Source organism: Tenrec ecaudatus, chromosome 4, assembly GCF_050624435.1.
Source record: "Tenrec ecaudatus isolate mTenEca1 chromosome 4, mTenEca1.hap1, whole genome shotgun sequence".
NCBI classification, from domain to species: domain Eukaryota; kingdom Metazoa; phylum Chordata; class Mammalia; order Afrosoricida; family Tenrecidae; genus Tenrec; species Tenrec ecaudatus.
In genome coordinates, this window is record NC_134533.1 from 122,843,539 (window position 1) to 122,861,697 (window position 18,159).

Genomic DNA, 18,159 nt, shown 5'->3' on the forward strand with positions numbered 1-18,159 from the left:
AAACAGGGAGGACGTGTTGAGCCATAAAGATGTCATGTCCCCACCCCTTTCCTCTGACCAAACATAATAGCAATAATGATCATTTGACAATGACAACAACAGCATGGGAGCATTTAGCTTGGATACCTCTTCAAAATTGACCATTGTTATCCTCTTCTTCCACCCTTTGCCATAGCCTAGACCCAGTCAACAGTTTTAAAACACAGCTGATGCAAAACTTCAGCAAAATGGGTCTGTGGTTTCTCACTTGGGGCCATTCTTCTTTTCAAGGTATCGATCTCCTTAAGTAACTCCTCTCTTGCATCTCAGTGTTGCTATTAACAATAGGGAATCAAAAAATACCTCTCCATTGCCGGCTTTCTAGTCCCTCATGAGAACTGCATCGGACCATTACGTTTGAAGCTCACCCTGGAAAGTGTCTATTAGAAATGCAGGATAGGCCCCTAACCCCAGAGCCCCCGAATAACCTCCAGGAGTACCGTGCTCTCCAGGGGCAGGGGAGCCTCCGGCGGCTGGGTAACCACTATGCAGGTAGGCACCTTCTGCCATTGGGGAAAAGCCATCAGGGTGAGGATCCTGACACAGAGTCAGCACTAGTGACAGAAATGAGAATCTCCAGGGAAAGTGGGTGTTTGTGTGGGAAAGCCAGTAGAGGATATTCTGACTCCAAGGCTGCTAAATCACAGGCGAGCCTGGTCACCTACAACATGTGTTTTTGTTTTTGAAATTTGTATATCACAAAGTAGTATGCTATGCTTAGGCGGATGGCATAGCCAGAGCAGTAAGAAACATTATGATACAGAGGTGAGATTGGATAACACAAGAGGGATATTCTAGAGGAAACAACATAGAGTTCGATGCCAAAGTGGAGAGTTTGACTTTAGAAAGGAACATGTCCATCCATGCACACTGATGGAAGTAAGTAAGGCAGAGGTATGTGAGGTCTCAAAGCAGGTGGACCAAATTTGATGGCAAGAGTAGGTTTCTCTGTTGAACAGCATGTTTTCAAAGGGACATTGATATACATGTATGTAGTTAAAACAACTCATGAAGAGGGAATTGAAGAGTTTAAAACAATTTTCTTTTTCATTTTGGTGAAAGTTTATAGAGCGCATTTATTTTTCAATTAGCAAGACATACATGTTACAGCACTGGTTGCAGTCCCCCCAAGCACACATGATAGAAGGATAGCATTTACCCAGGGATTAAACTTGAACGATCAGCAGGGATAGGACATAACGATAAAGGAAACTGGTAACCACAGACAGGAAGTTGAAAGAGTGGGGCTGCATTTGAGGCCAGAGTCTCAGTCCCTATCAAACCAGGGAGCCTGGTCTTTTTCATTATTTGGAGCAGCCGTTCTCAAGCTGTGGGTCACAACCCCTTTGGGGGTTGAACGACCCTTTCACAGGGGTCGCCAGATGCATCACAGTAGCAAAATGACAGTGATGACGTAGCAGCGAGGATAATTGTATGGTTGGGGCATCACCACAACATGAGGAACTGCGTGAAAGGGCCACGGCCTGAGGAAGGTTGAGCAGCACTGATTTGGAGCTCCGTTTCCCAGGTCTTTCCCTCTCTGTGCGGGCCCTTCCAACATGCTCCTCTTCAGGGTCATCCGCAGGGGTAGCCAGGCTCCATCGGGTTCTTCTGGTCCCAGCATTCTGGGGGCTGATGAGCCAGTGAACCACTAGGCATTTGGACAAATTATTTCCTATTTGTTTGTTTTACTTTTCTTCCCTCCTGTTTGTTCCAGACAGGGAGAGATCATTAGTGGTACCTTACATGGATGCTCAGAAGCTTTTGAGATCCCATTTGCTACTCACCAAAGTAGGAAGTGGAGCACTGTTTTTGTGGGCTAGATGGTGCTGATTGACTTTGATGTTGATGGAGGGGAATTTCATCATTCATCACATGAGTTCTACAACATCTCTTTGTTTCTCCACTAAACAATGACAGTGAGCCATAAATTGAGTATAGTATTAACTTAACCATTGGCACTTGAAGTTCAAATCAATCTTCAACATTCCTGTTCTCTGGAGTTGTTCCAATGACAAGTTTTACAAGTTGTAATAGCTTCTTCTATTAATGCCTAGTAGTACCTAAGAAGGCTAAATTATAAACAGTTCTATAATATTGGGGAAGAAGTATACATCTTTTTGAAGCAAAAACCAGTTCAGCTCTTCAAACAGTGAAGCACTTCATTGTTAGTTCATTGCAGTACTTACTACTCGATGTACTTTATGTGCTATTCAATTATTACAATGAGTCTATGGAACCAGTACTGTTATTTTTCATGTTGTATGGTAAAGGAAAATCAACAAATACAAATTACCCCAATTCACCCTTGTAGTAGAGTAGGAGCCGGGATCAAACCAGGCAATTTGGTTGCAGTGTGTGTTTTAACGGTGGCACCATGTAGGGATAGACACACATGCTAGACGCCGCAACAGGGTCAGTGTGGGGAGCAAGTATACGAATCAGCAACCAAAGTGTTTTTGGAGATCTTCAATCCTTCATCCAAATAAGACTGATTTGGGGAGAATGTGAAGTCCGAATGTTGATTCCAAATTGAGAAATATTGACAGGATGAGGGACACCAGGTGACCACACACTCTCTAAAAAGCGCCCACTGAAATATTACAACTCGAAAGTGAACCATGGGACATAGTGGGGAAAAGGGGGCGACAGGGTGTAGATTGAGGCTGGCGAGTCTCCCTTATACTCTGGCCAGCTTAGATAACATTTGAATCACCGGTCTCAGAGAGTTCTAGTTGACGAGCGACATTATCGATAGGTGCTGGAGGGGAGGAAGGGATAAAGAAACAATGATGGAACTGAAGTTTAATTATTTTATCATCATACGGGAAAGGCAGTATATCTTCAAAGGACCGAAACATCAAATATCAAAAAACAGTAGAGGTACAAATTTGACTCCTTCTTGATTCCATACCCACCCCAACCCTGTTTTAGAGTGTGGACTACTTTAAGATCAGGCTCTTCTCATCACTTGCTTGCTGTAGGAGGACCCTGCTGAGAAGATGCTCTAGTCCAGGTAGAGTATAGGCATTGCATACAGTTGGATGATGGCCAGGCTTTCTCTGGAAGGCTTTGAACACGAGGCATATTCTTATCTTCTTGATCCGCTTGACCACCTGATTCTTTTAGAAAACAGAGTGACGGCCATAAAGAGCATCCTTCGGGGTCTAGAATGCTAACTGTTCACCACACTGCAACTGGGTTTTTTTTGTTTTATTTTATTGGGGGCTCATACAGCTCTTGTCACAGTCCATACGTACATCAATTGTGTAAAGCACATTTGTACATTCATTGTCCTCATCATTCTCAAAACATTTGCTCTCCACTTAAGCCCTGGCATCAGCTCCTCATTTCCCCCTCCCTCCCTGCTCCCCCTCCCTCATGAACCCTTTATATATTTATAAATTATTATTTTGTCATATCTTACACTGTCCGACGTCTTCCTTCACCCACTTTTCTGTTGTCCATCCCCCAGGGAGGGGGTCACATGTAGATCCTTGTAATCAGTTCCCCCTTTCCAACCCATGCTCCCTCTACCCTCCCAGTATGGCCACTCACACCACTGGTCCTGAAGGGATCATCCGCCCTGCATTTTTTTTCTTCTTTTTTTTTTTTAAACATTTTATTAGGAGCTCATACAGCTCTTATCACAGTCCATACATATACATACATCAATTGTATAAAGCACATCTGTACATTCTTTGCCCTGATCATTTTCTTTTTTTTCCCTCCTCTTTCCTTTTTTTACATTTTATTAGGGACTCATACAACTCTTATCACAATCCATACATATACATACATCAATTGTATAAAGCACATCCATACATTCCGTCCTGCATTATCTGTGTTTCCAGTTCCTATCTGTAACAGTGTACATCCTCTGGTCTAGCCAGACTTGCAAGGTAGAATTGGGATCATGATAGTGGCGGCGGGGGTGGGGGGGGCAGGTAGCATTTAGGAACTAGAGGAAAGTTGTATGTTTCATCGTTGCTATATTGCACCCTGACTGACTCATCTCCTCCCTGAGGCCCTTCTGTAAGGGGATCTCCAGTGGCCTACAAATGGGCTTTGGGTCTTCACTCTACACTGCCCCCTTCATTCACTATGGTAAGATTTTTTGTTCTGATGATGCCTGATACCTGATCCCTTTGATACCTAGTGATTATACCAGCTGGTGTGCTTCTTCCATGTGGGCTTTGTTGCTTCTGGGCTAGATGGCCACTTGTTTACCTTCAAGCCTTTAAGATTCCAGACGCTCTGTCTTTTGATTGCTGGGCACCATCAGCTTTCTTCGCCACATTTGCTTATTCACCTGCTTTGTCTTCAGCGGTGGTGTCGGGAAGGTGAACATCATAGAATGCCAATTTAATAGAACAAATTATTCTTGAATTGAGGGAGTACTTGAGTGGAGACCCAATGTCATTCTGCTACCTTAATCCTAAACCTATAAATATATGCACATAGATCTATTTCCCCATCCTAATATATAAATATATTTACATATGTACATGTCTTTATCTAGACTTCAATAAGTGCCTTTTGCCTCCCAGCTCTTTCCTATATTTCCTTTGACTTTCCTCCTGTCCCACTATCATGCTCAGTCCCCACCAGGGTTTCAGCAATTCCTCTTCGTGACATTACCATTGATCATGCCCTACCAGGCCTCCCACACCCTCCTCACCACCAATTTGGGTCATTTGTTGTTCCCTTGCCCCTGGGTTTGTTAACACCACTACCTTTCCCCCCACCTCCCCGTCTCCCATGTCCCCCAGAACTGTTGGTCCCATTGTTTTCTCCTTCAGATTGTTCATCCAGCCTATCTTATTTAGACAGACCTGCGGAGATAGTAACGTGCACAAAAACAAGACAGAGCACAACCAAGCAACAATATACAACAAAACAACAACAACCAACCAATGACCAAAATAACCAAAACAAAACCCAACAAGAAAGAAAAGCTTGTGGTTAGTTCAAGGATTGTTTGTTGGCCTTTCGGGATGTTTTCCAGTCCACTCTGTTGGGGCAACACGTCCTGCCCCCAAAGTCCACCTTCAGCATTCACTGAATATTCTGTTGCACCCCTTTAGTGTTTTGCCTCAGTGTGGTGGGATCAGAACGGGTGCAATTTCCACACTGTGTCTCCGGTGTTGTCCCCTGTAGGGCTATGGGTCAGTGAGGGGCGCCATGTCTCCTAGTGGGGCTGGCCGTGTGGTCCTCTCTGTCGACTGATTGCTCTAATTGGGAACATTGTTCTCACGGCCTGGTGGGCCAGGATGTGCTCCACTCTCTCCTCCTCCCCCTTCATCTGCTCCCATGTGCTTTGATCAGATATGTCTTTCTCCTGGAGCTGCAGATTCAATGCTGTCCTTTGAAATAAATTCTTCTTGGGGGAGGGGTAGGTGTCCACTTAGTAGATGGGATTGGGTCACTGTTTTTTAAGAGAACCAAATGCTTTGAACACTTGGACATGGGGCTCAGAACTGCTGCTTAAGTCTTATCCCAAGGACTATGATTTGATTAGTTATAGGTGAAGCTTGGTGTGTTAAACTGAGTTTTCTCAAGAAGCAAAAATGATGACACATATGTGTATAAGAAAGGACTTTATATCAAGAAATAATCTTATATAAAATAGTGACCCAACCCAGTGTAATTCAAGTCCATGGGCCCAATGCTAGCCAGAGTCCTCCTTGAACTCACAGAGCTGCAGTGGACAGGCAGGAAGATGACCTGGGAAGCTGGGAGGACACAGGCTAGTGGGTACAGTCGTGGGGCTCCAAGGGCCACGGGAAGATAGCAGAGTGCCGCAGTTTCCAGAGTCAGCAGACTGCCTGCTAACCTAACACTGGATGTGGGATCCAGGCAAGCAGGAAGGTGAAGAGGGAGAAGAGAGAGAAGTTCTGTGACTCGATTACTGAAAGGCCACATTCCCAAGGCAACCTCATCCAGCCGTGACATAATTGCTGTGACATAATTGGTAGGTTGGGCTCCACCCCTCCTTCCACACAGGCACCATCAAATTAACAAATGCCTGACCATCATATGTCGACATCTGAATGCTTGAAAGTTCCCCGGGTATTTTAATGTGTGAGGGCTGCAAATAACTGTTTCTCTAATATTGATAACACGCGGATATAGGAATAGGGATTACATGACCTCTCAAATCTTTATTATCAATGAAAATCCCTTAGGAGAAATCCCCCTGTCTAAGGCATCTCTAATAATAATTTCCTTATTACTCAAGTATGAGTGAATTTTATAGGAAACCGGGTTCTGAAATGGCCAGAATGACACAGAATTCTGGCCTTCTGCCCAATGCTTTTTTCAAAACACGATTTAAAAAAAATTGATTCTTTATTGTTCATTAAAACGATCCTAGTGGTGCTGTGTGTTAGACACGGGGCTGTCAACGACAAGGTTAGCAGTTCAAACCTGCCATCTGCTTCACAGGAAAAAGATGAAGCTGTCTGCTCCCATGAAGATTTGTTTATCATTTCAGAAAACCTTTATCAGGTCACTGCGAGTCAGAATTGACTTGATGGCTGTGGGTTCGATTTGGGTTTGTTGTCTTCATGCTACTAGCTTATGACAGGAGTTTGCTTCCAGGTGAACGGGGTCTCCGTGGAAGTCAGCATGAGAGCCTGGGCTATTACTGGCAGAGGCCAACGTGACAAGGGCGACTTAGGAAAGGAACAAGCAAAACCCGATTAATTCCCAGAGCGCTTCTCCTAACCCTTGAAATTCATCACCAGAAAATGAACCGCTGCTTGTTTCTTTTCTTTTTTAAGGTATAAAGTGATGAAGTAGAATTTATTGTCTTGCCTATCCAGAATGTGTGTCCACAGTCTAATGCTTCCAAAAGTGCTGTACGTTCATTGAAAAGAATTTTCTTGTCATCAGAAAACAAAAATTAATTTCACATTTGAAAAATATTATAAACAACAGTAAATGCACAAAATCGTCAGAAAAGGCAGTTCATTTTTTAACCAATCCTCCCGTTAGTGGGGACTAAAATTGCAAGTGCTGAGAACCAAGCATGTATCACTCTCTGGGGGTAGGAGTCAGAGAAGTTCGAGTCTCCCATTTGCCAGAGGAAGTGCTTCTATGGAATAGTGGACTGGAAGCCATTGGGGTACATCTTTCCCCTCGTGTAAAATCTCTCTCTCAACCTCTTGGCAGGTGGAGTTGAAAGACTCCCAGAGAAGAGCAGCTACGTAATGCACGGAAACGCCACACATGAAAAACGCTTCCTCAGAGCCAGAGCACTAATACTTACAGATACAAGTCAGCCATGTCTTAAGTGAAGGCCAGTCAGACAGGGTTTTCTGGGGGGTCATGGCTTAGACAAGCCCATGTAGCCACATGAACACAGACTTGAAGTCTGCAGACCTGGTACAACTCCCAGATCCATAGCTTGTGTGATTCTGAGTCTGATTCTTTCACTGTAGAATTAACTCTCCCTTTAGGGGATTACACTGAAAATTAAATTAAATATAGATCATTTGTCCTGACAGAGTTCTTGGCATTTATGACAGTAAATTCTAAGCAATTTTTTCTAACTACTTGGTATGAAGTCGATCCGAGTCCTAGTGGCCCCTTCTCTGTCCAAGTGGAACTGCGCTTCCTAGGATTGTCGAAAGTTCTTCCGAGGTACCTCTTGGTAAACTGGGACAGCCAAGCTTTTAGTTAGAAATCCAGTGTGTTCACCATTTTCTCCACCCGGGAGAAAGTGTCCAATAGATGTTGGTAAATGTTTCCCTTTCTCCTCATGACAACTCCACTTCTTCTTCAGACATACTTCAAATGTCCCCTTATCCATGTGCTGTGAGTCACACTCCTCCATGTTCCTCATTTGTTTTGTATTTACTTATGTTTTGATTTCTATAAGGACTGGGACGTCAATGACCTAGAGTGAAGGAATGAGTCAGTCCCAGCTTCCATGCTGAAGCCATCTGGTATCGCCAGCCTGACCCCCTCCATTCTCTTCCTCTGCAGAGGCCTTTCTGACCAACTCCACCAACCCCCTCACCACCCACCCCAGCACCTTCGTCATCGACCACACCAGCAGCAACCAGACCCTCAGTGGCACGGTCACCGTGACGGAAGGCCAGACTCTCACGCTGAAGTGTGTGGTTTCTCCGGCGACCAGCTCCTCCCTCCAGTGGCTGGCCCCCTCAGGGTTTACCATTTTTTTTAATGACCAGCCTGGTAAGTGAAAGGAAAATGAAGTCACCACCAGACCTTAATCTGAGCGGTTTCCCAAACACACTGGGTGGTAGGAAAGGAAACCGGGGTGAGTCACCCCAGCGGGTGGTCTCAGCCCACCTCCTGTTACACATGAATCACACTCGGAAGCCTGTGACTTTACACCTGGTGGCTTTTCCTGACAGGAAGTCTGAAATGGAAACCCCACCAGAAGGGTTTTCAAAGGGGCTCAAATGACAGAGAGCCTTTCCATGTCTCAAGTTCACTCTGTGTCCGTGACCTTGACATGGCTGAGAGCACATTGGCCACCAGGAAGCAGGCTGACACCATCGATCCCCCAACATCTGGAGCCAGATGCTCGTCTCCCATCTGAGTGTCCCAAAGTCTCACCACAAAGCCCCCCCCCCCCCCAATCCTTCTCCTCCTGTTGGTCTTGGCATACAGTCGAGGTCGCTGGACAATGAAGATTGACCTGGGCACAAGTCTGGTCATTCTTCCTTCACAACCACGTGTGAGATGAAGCCTGGGTGCCCGGGACAGAAAGGAACTCCTGAAAACCGAAATGTATCCCTCTCACCGCAGCAGCATGGTACTCAGCGCCACCAGTTTCGACCTCCCGTGGTGTTCCCGAGCCCCAAGTCCTTGGGAAAGGTCCCCAAACAGCAACTTTCACCTTCTTTAGGAAGCAGGCCTCTAAAAACAGTTATAGCCGTTGAAAACATTACCTATTGATATGTGACATGTAAGATCACCAAGGAGATTGTGTTCAACTCAACCACCTAGTGTTCAATACTAGAGTGCACTACAATAAACTGATAGTAATGGCGCTCTGGTGCCATCGTGCGGGTGGGCGGCACTGCAAGGCTAAGTGCAAGGTCAGCAGTCAAACCCACCAGCACAGCCAAGGTTATCTGCTCCCAGAAACATTTACAATCTCAGAAGCCCCAAGTGGCGGTGCTACACTTCCCTAGAGAGGTGCTGACAGTAAGAATGGATTCAATAGCAGTTGGAATTTTGTTTGTGGGTTTTTAAAATATTTGTCTTTATGATGATTTTTTATAATAAGAACAAAACTTTTGAGGGGGATCATTTTTCAGTAGAGATACCCCTATTTCATAAAGCTTTGTTGTTTTGTTTTGGGGTGTTTTGGGTGGTGTTAAACAGGAAGAAGCTTGTCATTCTCACGTTTCTTTTTCTTTCTGTTCAGTTTTATTTTACGTTTCAAAAGTTCGGTCACTCTTCCTTTCCGGGATCTCAGGACCCACAAGGGCGTTATTATTCACGATGCAAAGAGCACCGAGAGACATGCTGTGACAGCACCACGCTGTTCTCGAGGGTGTGGCTCCGGAAACAGAGCAGGGCTACTCCATAGGTTTTCCATGGCTGCCAGGCTTTCCTTTGGACTCTGTGTTTTCACTTTGTATCGTGATTTGAGTGAAGCTTGACAGATCACATTGGGTTTCTCTCCTCTTCTTCTTCTTTTGACTTTTCTCCCAGTCCCTGGGCCTGTTGATCCACTGGGTCTATTTATTTATTTATTTATTTATTTTTTATTATTATTCATTATATTCGGGGACTCTTACAAATCTTATAACAATCCATCATTCAGTAGTATTAATCACTCTTGTACATATGTTGCCATCAACATTTCCAAAACAATTTCTTTCTACTTGAGCCCTTGGTATCAGCTCCTCTTTTTCCCTCTCCCCATTCTCCTATTGCTGTAACCAAGTGCCTTGGAGAAGCTCAGTGATTCTCAAGGCGGGGCACTGTGTCCCCCAAAGGACTTTGGGCTATAACACGAGAGATTGGGGTTGGTCTAACTGACATCTGGCACGTAGAGGCCAGGGGTGCTGCTGATGGCCTTCAGTGCACAGAGCTGTTCCCCGCAGAAAAGGGCTGCCAGTGCAAGCGTTCAGAGTGACAACTTGGAAAGCCTGAATTCTAGCTCCCATATCTTCCAGGGTCGCCGGCCTCACAATCGTTGTCCCAGATAGGAAACAACTTGCCTTACTCAGTCAGCCATTCCAAGGGTAAATATTTTAGACTTGCTCATATCTAAATTGTAACCATACAAATCTAAAATAAAGCCTCTCATTGGCTAACTGATCTTTGGCCTGAGATGGAAATCCCACACAACCAATAGAAACACACACAATTGGCTGGAGTTTCCCAAGGCTTTCGTGTTTGTCACAGGCTACACCTCTAGGAGTAAGTCCTGTTCCTTGAGAACTTCGAATCATGATGAACCTTCTGAAATGAAAACTACTACCTGCCCATGTGGAGTAAGGAACGTCAGCCCATTCTTCTTTCGGTGTCCACACTCTTTGTGACAAGATGGCCTCACAAGAATTATACTGGAATATTTTTATAATAGAAACATGTACAATTTATATATTGACATATTTTTAACCCCCCCACACCCGCTGACCTGAAGCCTGCATGAGCAGAGTGGTCATATTTACAAACACAAATAACAAACAAGCAAGTAAACAAAACCCACCAAAACCTATTTATTTCACAGAGCCCAGTATTAAAACATATCATTTCTTAAACTGACGTCAAACGATTGAGAGGCATCCAGTTGTGAAAACTAGAATTTTGAAGGCAGCTCAATCACAGACTTGACATTCATTTCTTGAAAGTGTGACAGGCTATTCTGCTAAATAACAAGTTCATTGAGAGTCTGTATTCCTCCTAACCACTCTCCTCCCTCTCGTGCAGCTTTAAAAAATTCCAAATACCAACTTCTACACCATTCCACCCATCAGCTCAGCATCGGCGTGCCTAACGTAACTCTGCACGACGAGGGCGTGTACACGTGCCTGCATTACGGCCCCGACTCCGTGAGAACAAAAGCGGTGAACGTGGCCGTGCTAGGTATGTGTCGGGAAGCAAGGGACCCCAGCAAAGGAACGGTCTGATCATGCACATGGGGTCTCATTCTGTGAGCTTCACGTTTTCATGTTTTTAATGCTGCCAATAGCAAAGCATTTCCTAGCCCCCACCCCCCCCCCGCCCCCACCCCCACCCCACCCCCACCCTTACCCTCCCTCGTTTGTGAAAAGGCAGCAAAAAAGGATATTCTGAGTGGCATGTTTGGGACAAATCATCAACAGAGCCTGGAAATTTTGCTTGAGTACCAACTAAATTTCAAAAACCAGCTGAAAAGAGAGAGAAACACGGAAAAGCTGCAGCTCTGTGCCAGGCAACATTCTATACTCTGGGGATGTAAGGTTCTCTGGGCTCCACCTCAGCCACAAGCAAATCAAAACATGAATGGAAGTGAAGCAAAAGCCCATGACAAGGGAGTAGATACATACTTTTTTTTTTTTTTTTCCGATGTCAGGCGCCTGAAATCTGCTCACATTCTCTGCCCGGCAACAGTCCTATTTTCTGTTGGGAGTGTAGTTGCGTGGGTAGGAAGTGGCAGTCTCATGATAGTCTGGGGCTTACTCCAGTCTGTGAGTCGGTTGTATCCGGTATAAGCTTCGCCATCTTTATTTATGTCCTGGTTTTTGTTTGTCTGCATGTGCGCCAGTGCACAATGCAGATCATTGTTTTCCATTATCATCTAAACAACACAAGCCTACATGGCACACCAATGAATCCCTCTGGCGTCTCTCGGTGGAGGAATCACAGTATAGTGTCAGTCATAAGCAAGAGCTCTGGGGAAATGGAGCTACGACATGGCCTCCTTCGGAATTTGTGAGCTGGTGGGGTTGGGCGCCACCATCCTGACTGGCCATCCCACGCTCAGCACTTTATCTGCTAATGAACTGTGGGAAGGCTGAGTCCACCATTAGACAATTAACCCCTTGAATGACCATAAATTTCCCATTTTTATGTTGCCAGACTAACACATCTAGTGCTTAGCTAGAATTAATAAGTGCCTGTAGAATGACTGAGTAAATAAATGTGAAAGAGTACAGTTCAGGTTCAAGTGTGAAGTCAGATGGGAAAGAAGGAAGCCTCATTAAATAGATAGGTTTCCCAAGATGAGGGAAAGGAAAAGGACCGGCCAGCCCTTGGTATTGCAACATTGCCGTTCAGAGGACAGGGCAGTTCACCTTACATTCGGATGAGCCACAGGTGGGCGGTCTCATAAGGGTGTAACGCTAGAGGAGCCCTGGGGTTTTGCCACCACTCTTTCTTGTCATAGTCAAGGAAATGGAGACACACCAAAGTTACAGGCAGCCCCTAAGTCCTGCAACTCCTGGCGACAGAGGTGGCGCTGGTTTCAGACGTTTCAGGGACTAACCACAGAGCAACAAGCGTTCTAAAGTCAGCCAAAGGAGCTCTGAAAGCACATAAAAACCCTTTAACATGAGTGCATTCCAGAAAAGATCAGGTGTAAACTAGGTCCCTGAAATAGATTCTTCCTTAGGATGATCCATGAAGATCACTAGGCGCGGTGCTTTGCTGAGATGCGTAGTCAGTGCAGCTCGTAAATGCAGGGAAATCCACTTTCTTCTAGCACCTCCTCTCAAGGCAATCCTGGAAGCTTCAGCTATCCGAGATCAAAATGAAGAACGACGTGTTGTGCTTAAATGCTACGCCGTAAGAAGTAGGCCCCCTCCAGAGATAACCTGGCAACTGGGCAATGGCATAGAGTTTTACGGTAAGCGGTCTCCAGACCTCTCTCTATTTGCAGCCTCCTTAAATTTCCCCGGGAGTGCTCGATGTTCTGGCGCCCTCTGGTGGCAGATGTGCCAGCGGACAATAGTCCTATTCTCACCCAGACAAATGACCATTGTAACCAATGGGATGGCTTACTTGCAAAAGGCTAATAACAAAAAATGATTTAAAACAGCCTTTGTTTAAAACAAAGTAGAGTTTTTAAGTGATGATGCCTTCTTGAAAGTTGAAAATTTTTCCTAAAATAAGAGATATAATCTAGCTATTAGTTTTGAACGTAGTAAATTTTTAGCAAAGTGGGCAATACATTCAATGTCATTGGGAGAGCCAAGATTGCCTTTAGGTGTGTAGTTCTGTGTCATACTCCCAATTACTACAGATAAAACATCATTAGAACAAAGAATCTCAATGTGAAGCCTTTTGACAGGACAGCTCATCAATTGGGTGGTCTAGGGTCTGTTTAGGCTTTATTTACATCTCAGCAGACATTCCGTTCAATAGCTGCATAATCGCTGAGTCTTACAACTGGAAGAGACCCTTTCAAGTTCTGAAAACTGAGGGCCAAATGGAGGAAAGTCGATTTTGCTTCAAATGCTCTGTTCATTTGCCTATATTGATACAGATGAATAACCTCTAAGGTCATTGAACTAAAAAAAGACCCATCAGGTTATCCTTCTTCACACGCGAAGTGTATGAAAGACCCGCTGGTGTCGAAGTGGTTAGGTGTGTGGGGCTGCTCACTAACCCACTAGCTACCCCATGACTACCCTGCTTCCATAAGATTACGACCTTAGAAACCCTCTGGGAAGTTCTGGTCTGTATTCTCGGGTCACTGTGAGCCAGAATTGACTCGGTGGCAGCAGGTTTGGTGGCTGGTAGCGACAGGTTTAGAGAAACCTGTCCCCTGTGGTTCTCCTGCTTGCGTTGGCGACCCAGGCAAACCTGTAAAGGGAGACTTGCTGCTGCTGTTGGAAGTCGGATGTGCTTGCCACAAAACCAAGCCACTGGTGTCTGAGGGACCGCTCCCATCCCGCAGTGTTAGAGTCAACCTCCCACACGCTTTAAATCTCCACACAGGTGAAACGCACCACACACTGGAAACCGATGGGAAGAAATACAACACGACCAGCACTCTCGTCGTGCGTACGTACGGCGAAAACTCAACGGCAGCCTGCGCTATCCACCACAAAGGCCTGCCAGAGAGAAAACTGATTACAACCTTCCAGTTTGAAGATTTGGGTAAGAAGAGCAAATGATCGTCTTTAATCATTTATAATTTACCTGAATATTACGCTATCAACCAAATTAACTTGAATGGGCAAAGCCCTTCAGAGTTAGATTATGAGCAGCCAAGCTCTCCTTAACAGCAAATTGCCGTAATGATGGAAATCTCTCCACCTGGGTCACAGGGTTATTGCAGCTGTTCCGACATTTAAAACCTGGGTCGTTCAGGAGGGCCAGCAGAGCACCCTGGGTAAACAGTAGCAGGCTGGTTTTCTGAAAACAAAATCTAGCACAACTTGAACTTAAATAGTGTTATTGTAGGCATATATTCGGAGAGATGAGATAAAGCATACTGTATCTTTGTACTTGATCCCAAAGGAAAAAACACTAATTGAAATAAATCTTGGCTTGTCCACATCAATTCCTATTAATAGACACATTCATGCACGTCCATCAAGACCTGGTTGCTTTTCGTGGTAACGATTCAATTTCGTTGTATAAGGTGTGTTTTCTTTGGCTGTCCTGAAGATTCGCTCTAACCATTGAACGTTCTGATCAGATCCGCATTTAAAATATGAAATCTACAACGTGAATAGAACTTCCCTCTATTTTCAGAATCTCTGTTCTCTAATGCCTCCTCTAGAAGCTCAATAAGAACCATGGCAAACCCTATGAAACACTGGGAACAGAGGGGTCTCCTGTAAAAAAGCAGCATGCGTCATGTGTTGTTGTTGTTTGATGTTATTGAAGTGATTCCCACTTGTAGTGACCCAATGGGCAGCAGAAGGAAACCCTGCGCAGTCCGGCACTGTGCTCACAGTTGTTAGCTTTGAGCCCATTGTTGCAGCCACTGTGCCAGTCCAGCCCACTGAGGGCTTTCCGCTTTCTCACTGCCCTCTCCTTTACCTGGCCGGGTGTGCTTTTCCAGGGAGCGGTCTCGCCTGATAACAAGTCTAAGTAAAGTACATGAGCCAAAGGTGTCACTATCAGGGCTTAGAAGGAACATTCTGGCTGTCCATCTAAGAGATTCGGGGTTCTTCTGGCAGCCCATGGTACTTTCGATGTTCTTTGCCAGCACCATAATTCAAACACATCAGTGCTTTTTGGCCATCCTTATTCATTGTCCAACTTTCACATGCATCAAAGGCACATGAAAATGGCATGGCCTGAGGCAGGTACGTCGACACTCTTGCTCTTTCAAGGGGTCTTTGAAGTGACATCTTTCCTCTTTAACAAGGTCTCATGTAGCAGATTTGCCCAATGCAATACTTCGATCTTTTCCAGGTTTATCGTGATGTTGTCTATTGATCTAATTGTGGGGATTTGGGTTTTCTTTACTTTGAATTGTAATTCATACTGAAGGCTGTAGCCTTTGATTTTCATTAGCAAATGCTTCGAGTCCTTTTCAGTTTCAGTAAGCAAGGTCATGTATTAGCACTCTGTAATCAGTTGTAACTTCACTGTTTATAGGAGCCCTGGTGCCATAGTGGTTAGACATCGGGCTGCTAGCTGCAAGGTCAGCAGTTCCAAACCGTCAGTTGTTCTGCAGGAGAAAGACAGGCTTTCTACTCCCCTAAATAGTTAGAGTCTCTGAAACCCAGAGGAGTAGTTCTGGCCTGTCCTCTAGGGTCACTACGAGCCAGAATCAGCTCTACGGCAGTGAGTTAAAGGTGAGTCTTTGTTTCATAATTATTCATTCTTCTTGGTCTTAAAAACAATCCCCGAAGTGCAAGGAATCACTCGCATTAGTACAGGAGGAAGCTGTTACGTGGTGGTGCATTTGCTCAGAATGCTCCTTTATTAAACGAAAGCAATGGAAAGCAAAGGCCGGCGTTAAGGGTGAGGTTGTTTACTTCCACGTCAGTGCTGGAAAAGTAACATGCTGCCCTGTGGGAGGTATTGCTGAGGTTAACCCACGCCTCTTACTGCCACATGCTTTCCACAGCCACCTTCTCATTAAGCCAACAGTAATTACTGAGCAAACTGCGGAGAAGACTTACGGGGCCACACCCCGGGACTGGAGTGTCATCTTACACAACTAACCCTCTTTGTCTCTTTATGACTCATTTCACCCCAACTGTGGAAGTGGGCGTTTGAGGAACTTGAGAGGATTAGCAAAGGCAAAATACAACTTCCTATATCAAATGTTTTCCAAATATATTCAGATCCCCAAAATAAAGAGAACCAACAGCATGGTGGAAATTATTTTTTAAACTTTTCAGTAATTGTTAATATCTATTTTAAAAATACGACGAAGTGAAAAAATTGCAATTTCTCCACCTTTACACCGATTGCTAGATATGACTCAAAATCATAACTATAAAATGTGTCTGATGATAATAATATATCAAAACTACATTTTATTTATGACCTAACTATAGATTATCTAGCACCCATGGTCGAGTCATCTATAAAGTGTTGCTCTGTTGGAAATGCAGTTTGTTTCTTGGGTTTTTTAAGAATCGTGTTATTGGGAGCTCATACAACTCTTATCACAATCCATACAACATCCATTGTGTTAAGCACATTTGTACATTTGCTGTCCTCGTCATTCTCAAAACATTTGCTTTTTACTTGAGCCCTTGGTATCCTCTCCCTCCCCATCCTCCCTCCCTCCTGAGCCCTTGATAAGTTATAAATTATTATTATTTTGTCATATTTTACACTGTCCAACATTTCCCTTCACCCACTTTTCTGTTGTCTGTCCCCCAGGGAGGAGGTTATTTATAGATCCTTGTAATCGGTTCCCCTTTATACCCTACCTTCCCTCTGCCCTCCCGATATCGCCATTCACACCACTGGTCCTAAAGGGATCATCCACCCTGGATTCCCTGTGTTTCCAGTTCCTATCTCCACCAGTGTACATCCTCGGGTCTAGCCAGATTTGTAAGGTAGAATCGGGATCATGATAGTGGGGTGAAGGAAGTGTTTAAGAACTAGAGGAAAGTTGTATGTTTCATTGTTGCTACTCTGCCCGCTGACTGGCTCATCTCCTCCCCGCAGCCCTTCTGTAAGGGGATGTCCATTTGCCTACAGATGGGCTTTGGGTCCCCAATCTGCACTCCCCCTCATTCACAATGATATGATGTTTTGTTCTTTAATGCCTGGTACCTGATCCCTTTGACACCTCGTGATCACACAGGCTGATGTGCTTCTTCCATGTGGGCTTTGTTGCTTCTCAGCTAGATGGCCAATTGTTTACCTTCAAGCCTTTAAGACCCCAGATGCTATATCTTTTGATAGCCAAACACCATAGCTTTCTTCATCACATTTGCTTATGCACCCATTTGTCTTCAGCGACTGTGTCGGGAAGGTGAGCATCATGAAATGCCAGTTTAATAGAACAAAGTGTTCTTGCACTGAGGGAGTACTTGAATAGAGGCCCAATGTCCATCTGCTACCTTAATACTAAACCTATAAATATATGCTCTTAGATCTATTTCCCCATCATCATATATAAATATATTTACATATGTACCTGCCTGGGAAATACAGTTTTAACATTCAGTCACACACAAATACATAGTTGGCAGGGAAGAGTATTGAGATAGACTTTTCAGGTAGATTTTCTTCTTTCATATTGCACCAAGCCTGACAAGGAGTGGTTTCTGAACGGTTAGTTGTGACATGGACTCTGAAGTCGTGTTCGTGCAGGCCTCGCACTCTGATACACTTCAGATGGATCTTTACCCAGGCATGGTTTTGCAACATCAAGCACTGGTCCTTTGGGAAGTAATGGTCAGTGAGCTATGCGTATCTGTCAAGTGTCGACATAACTCAATACGAGAAGCACATTCATAGTAATATCATCACCAGGTCCATCAAGAACTCTTAAATACTGGCATCTGTCAAGCACATGGTAGTGGATTTCTAAAGTTCTACGTTTATGATTGAGCACTTGAAATGCAACTTTAAATAATTAAGGCATGACCACTGGCTACTGTATTGGCTAACACAGGCCCACCATATTCTGATAGACCAGGAATAAAGTCCTAGCTCACTAATATCCATCCAATAAAAGCAGCATTCAATCTAAGGGCATTTACTTAACAGTTT

At 44.5% G+C, this 18,159-nt stretch overlaps 1 protein-coding gene across 1 annotated transcript in view; it reads left to right on the top strand.

Moving 5' to 3' along the window:
- The first annotated feature begins 428 nt into the window (after positions 1-428).
- Positions 429-18,159, top strand: part of CRTAM (cytotoxic and regulatory T cell molecule) — a 32,022-nt gene continuing 14,291 nt past the window's right edge. The window contains exons 1-5 of the mRNA XM_075547842.1: positions 429-531; positions 8,032-8,244; positions 10,966-11,121; positions 12,719-12,862; positions 13,957-14,118. Coding sequence (XP_075403957.1) covers positions 429-531; positions 8,032-8,244; positions 10,966-11,121; positions 12,719-12,862; positions 13,957-14,118 — 778 coding nt within the window. The remainder of the gene's footprint in view (positions 532-8,031; positions 8,245-10,965; positions 11,122-12,718; positions 12,863-13,956; positions 14,119-18,159) is intronic.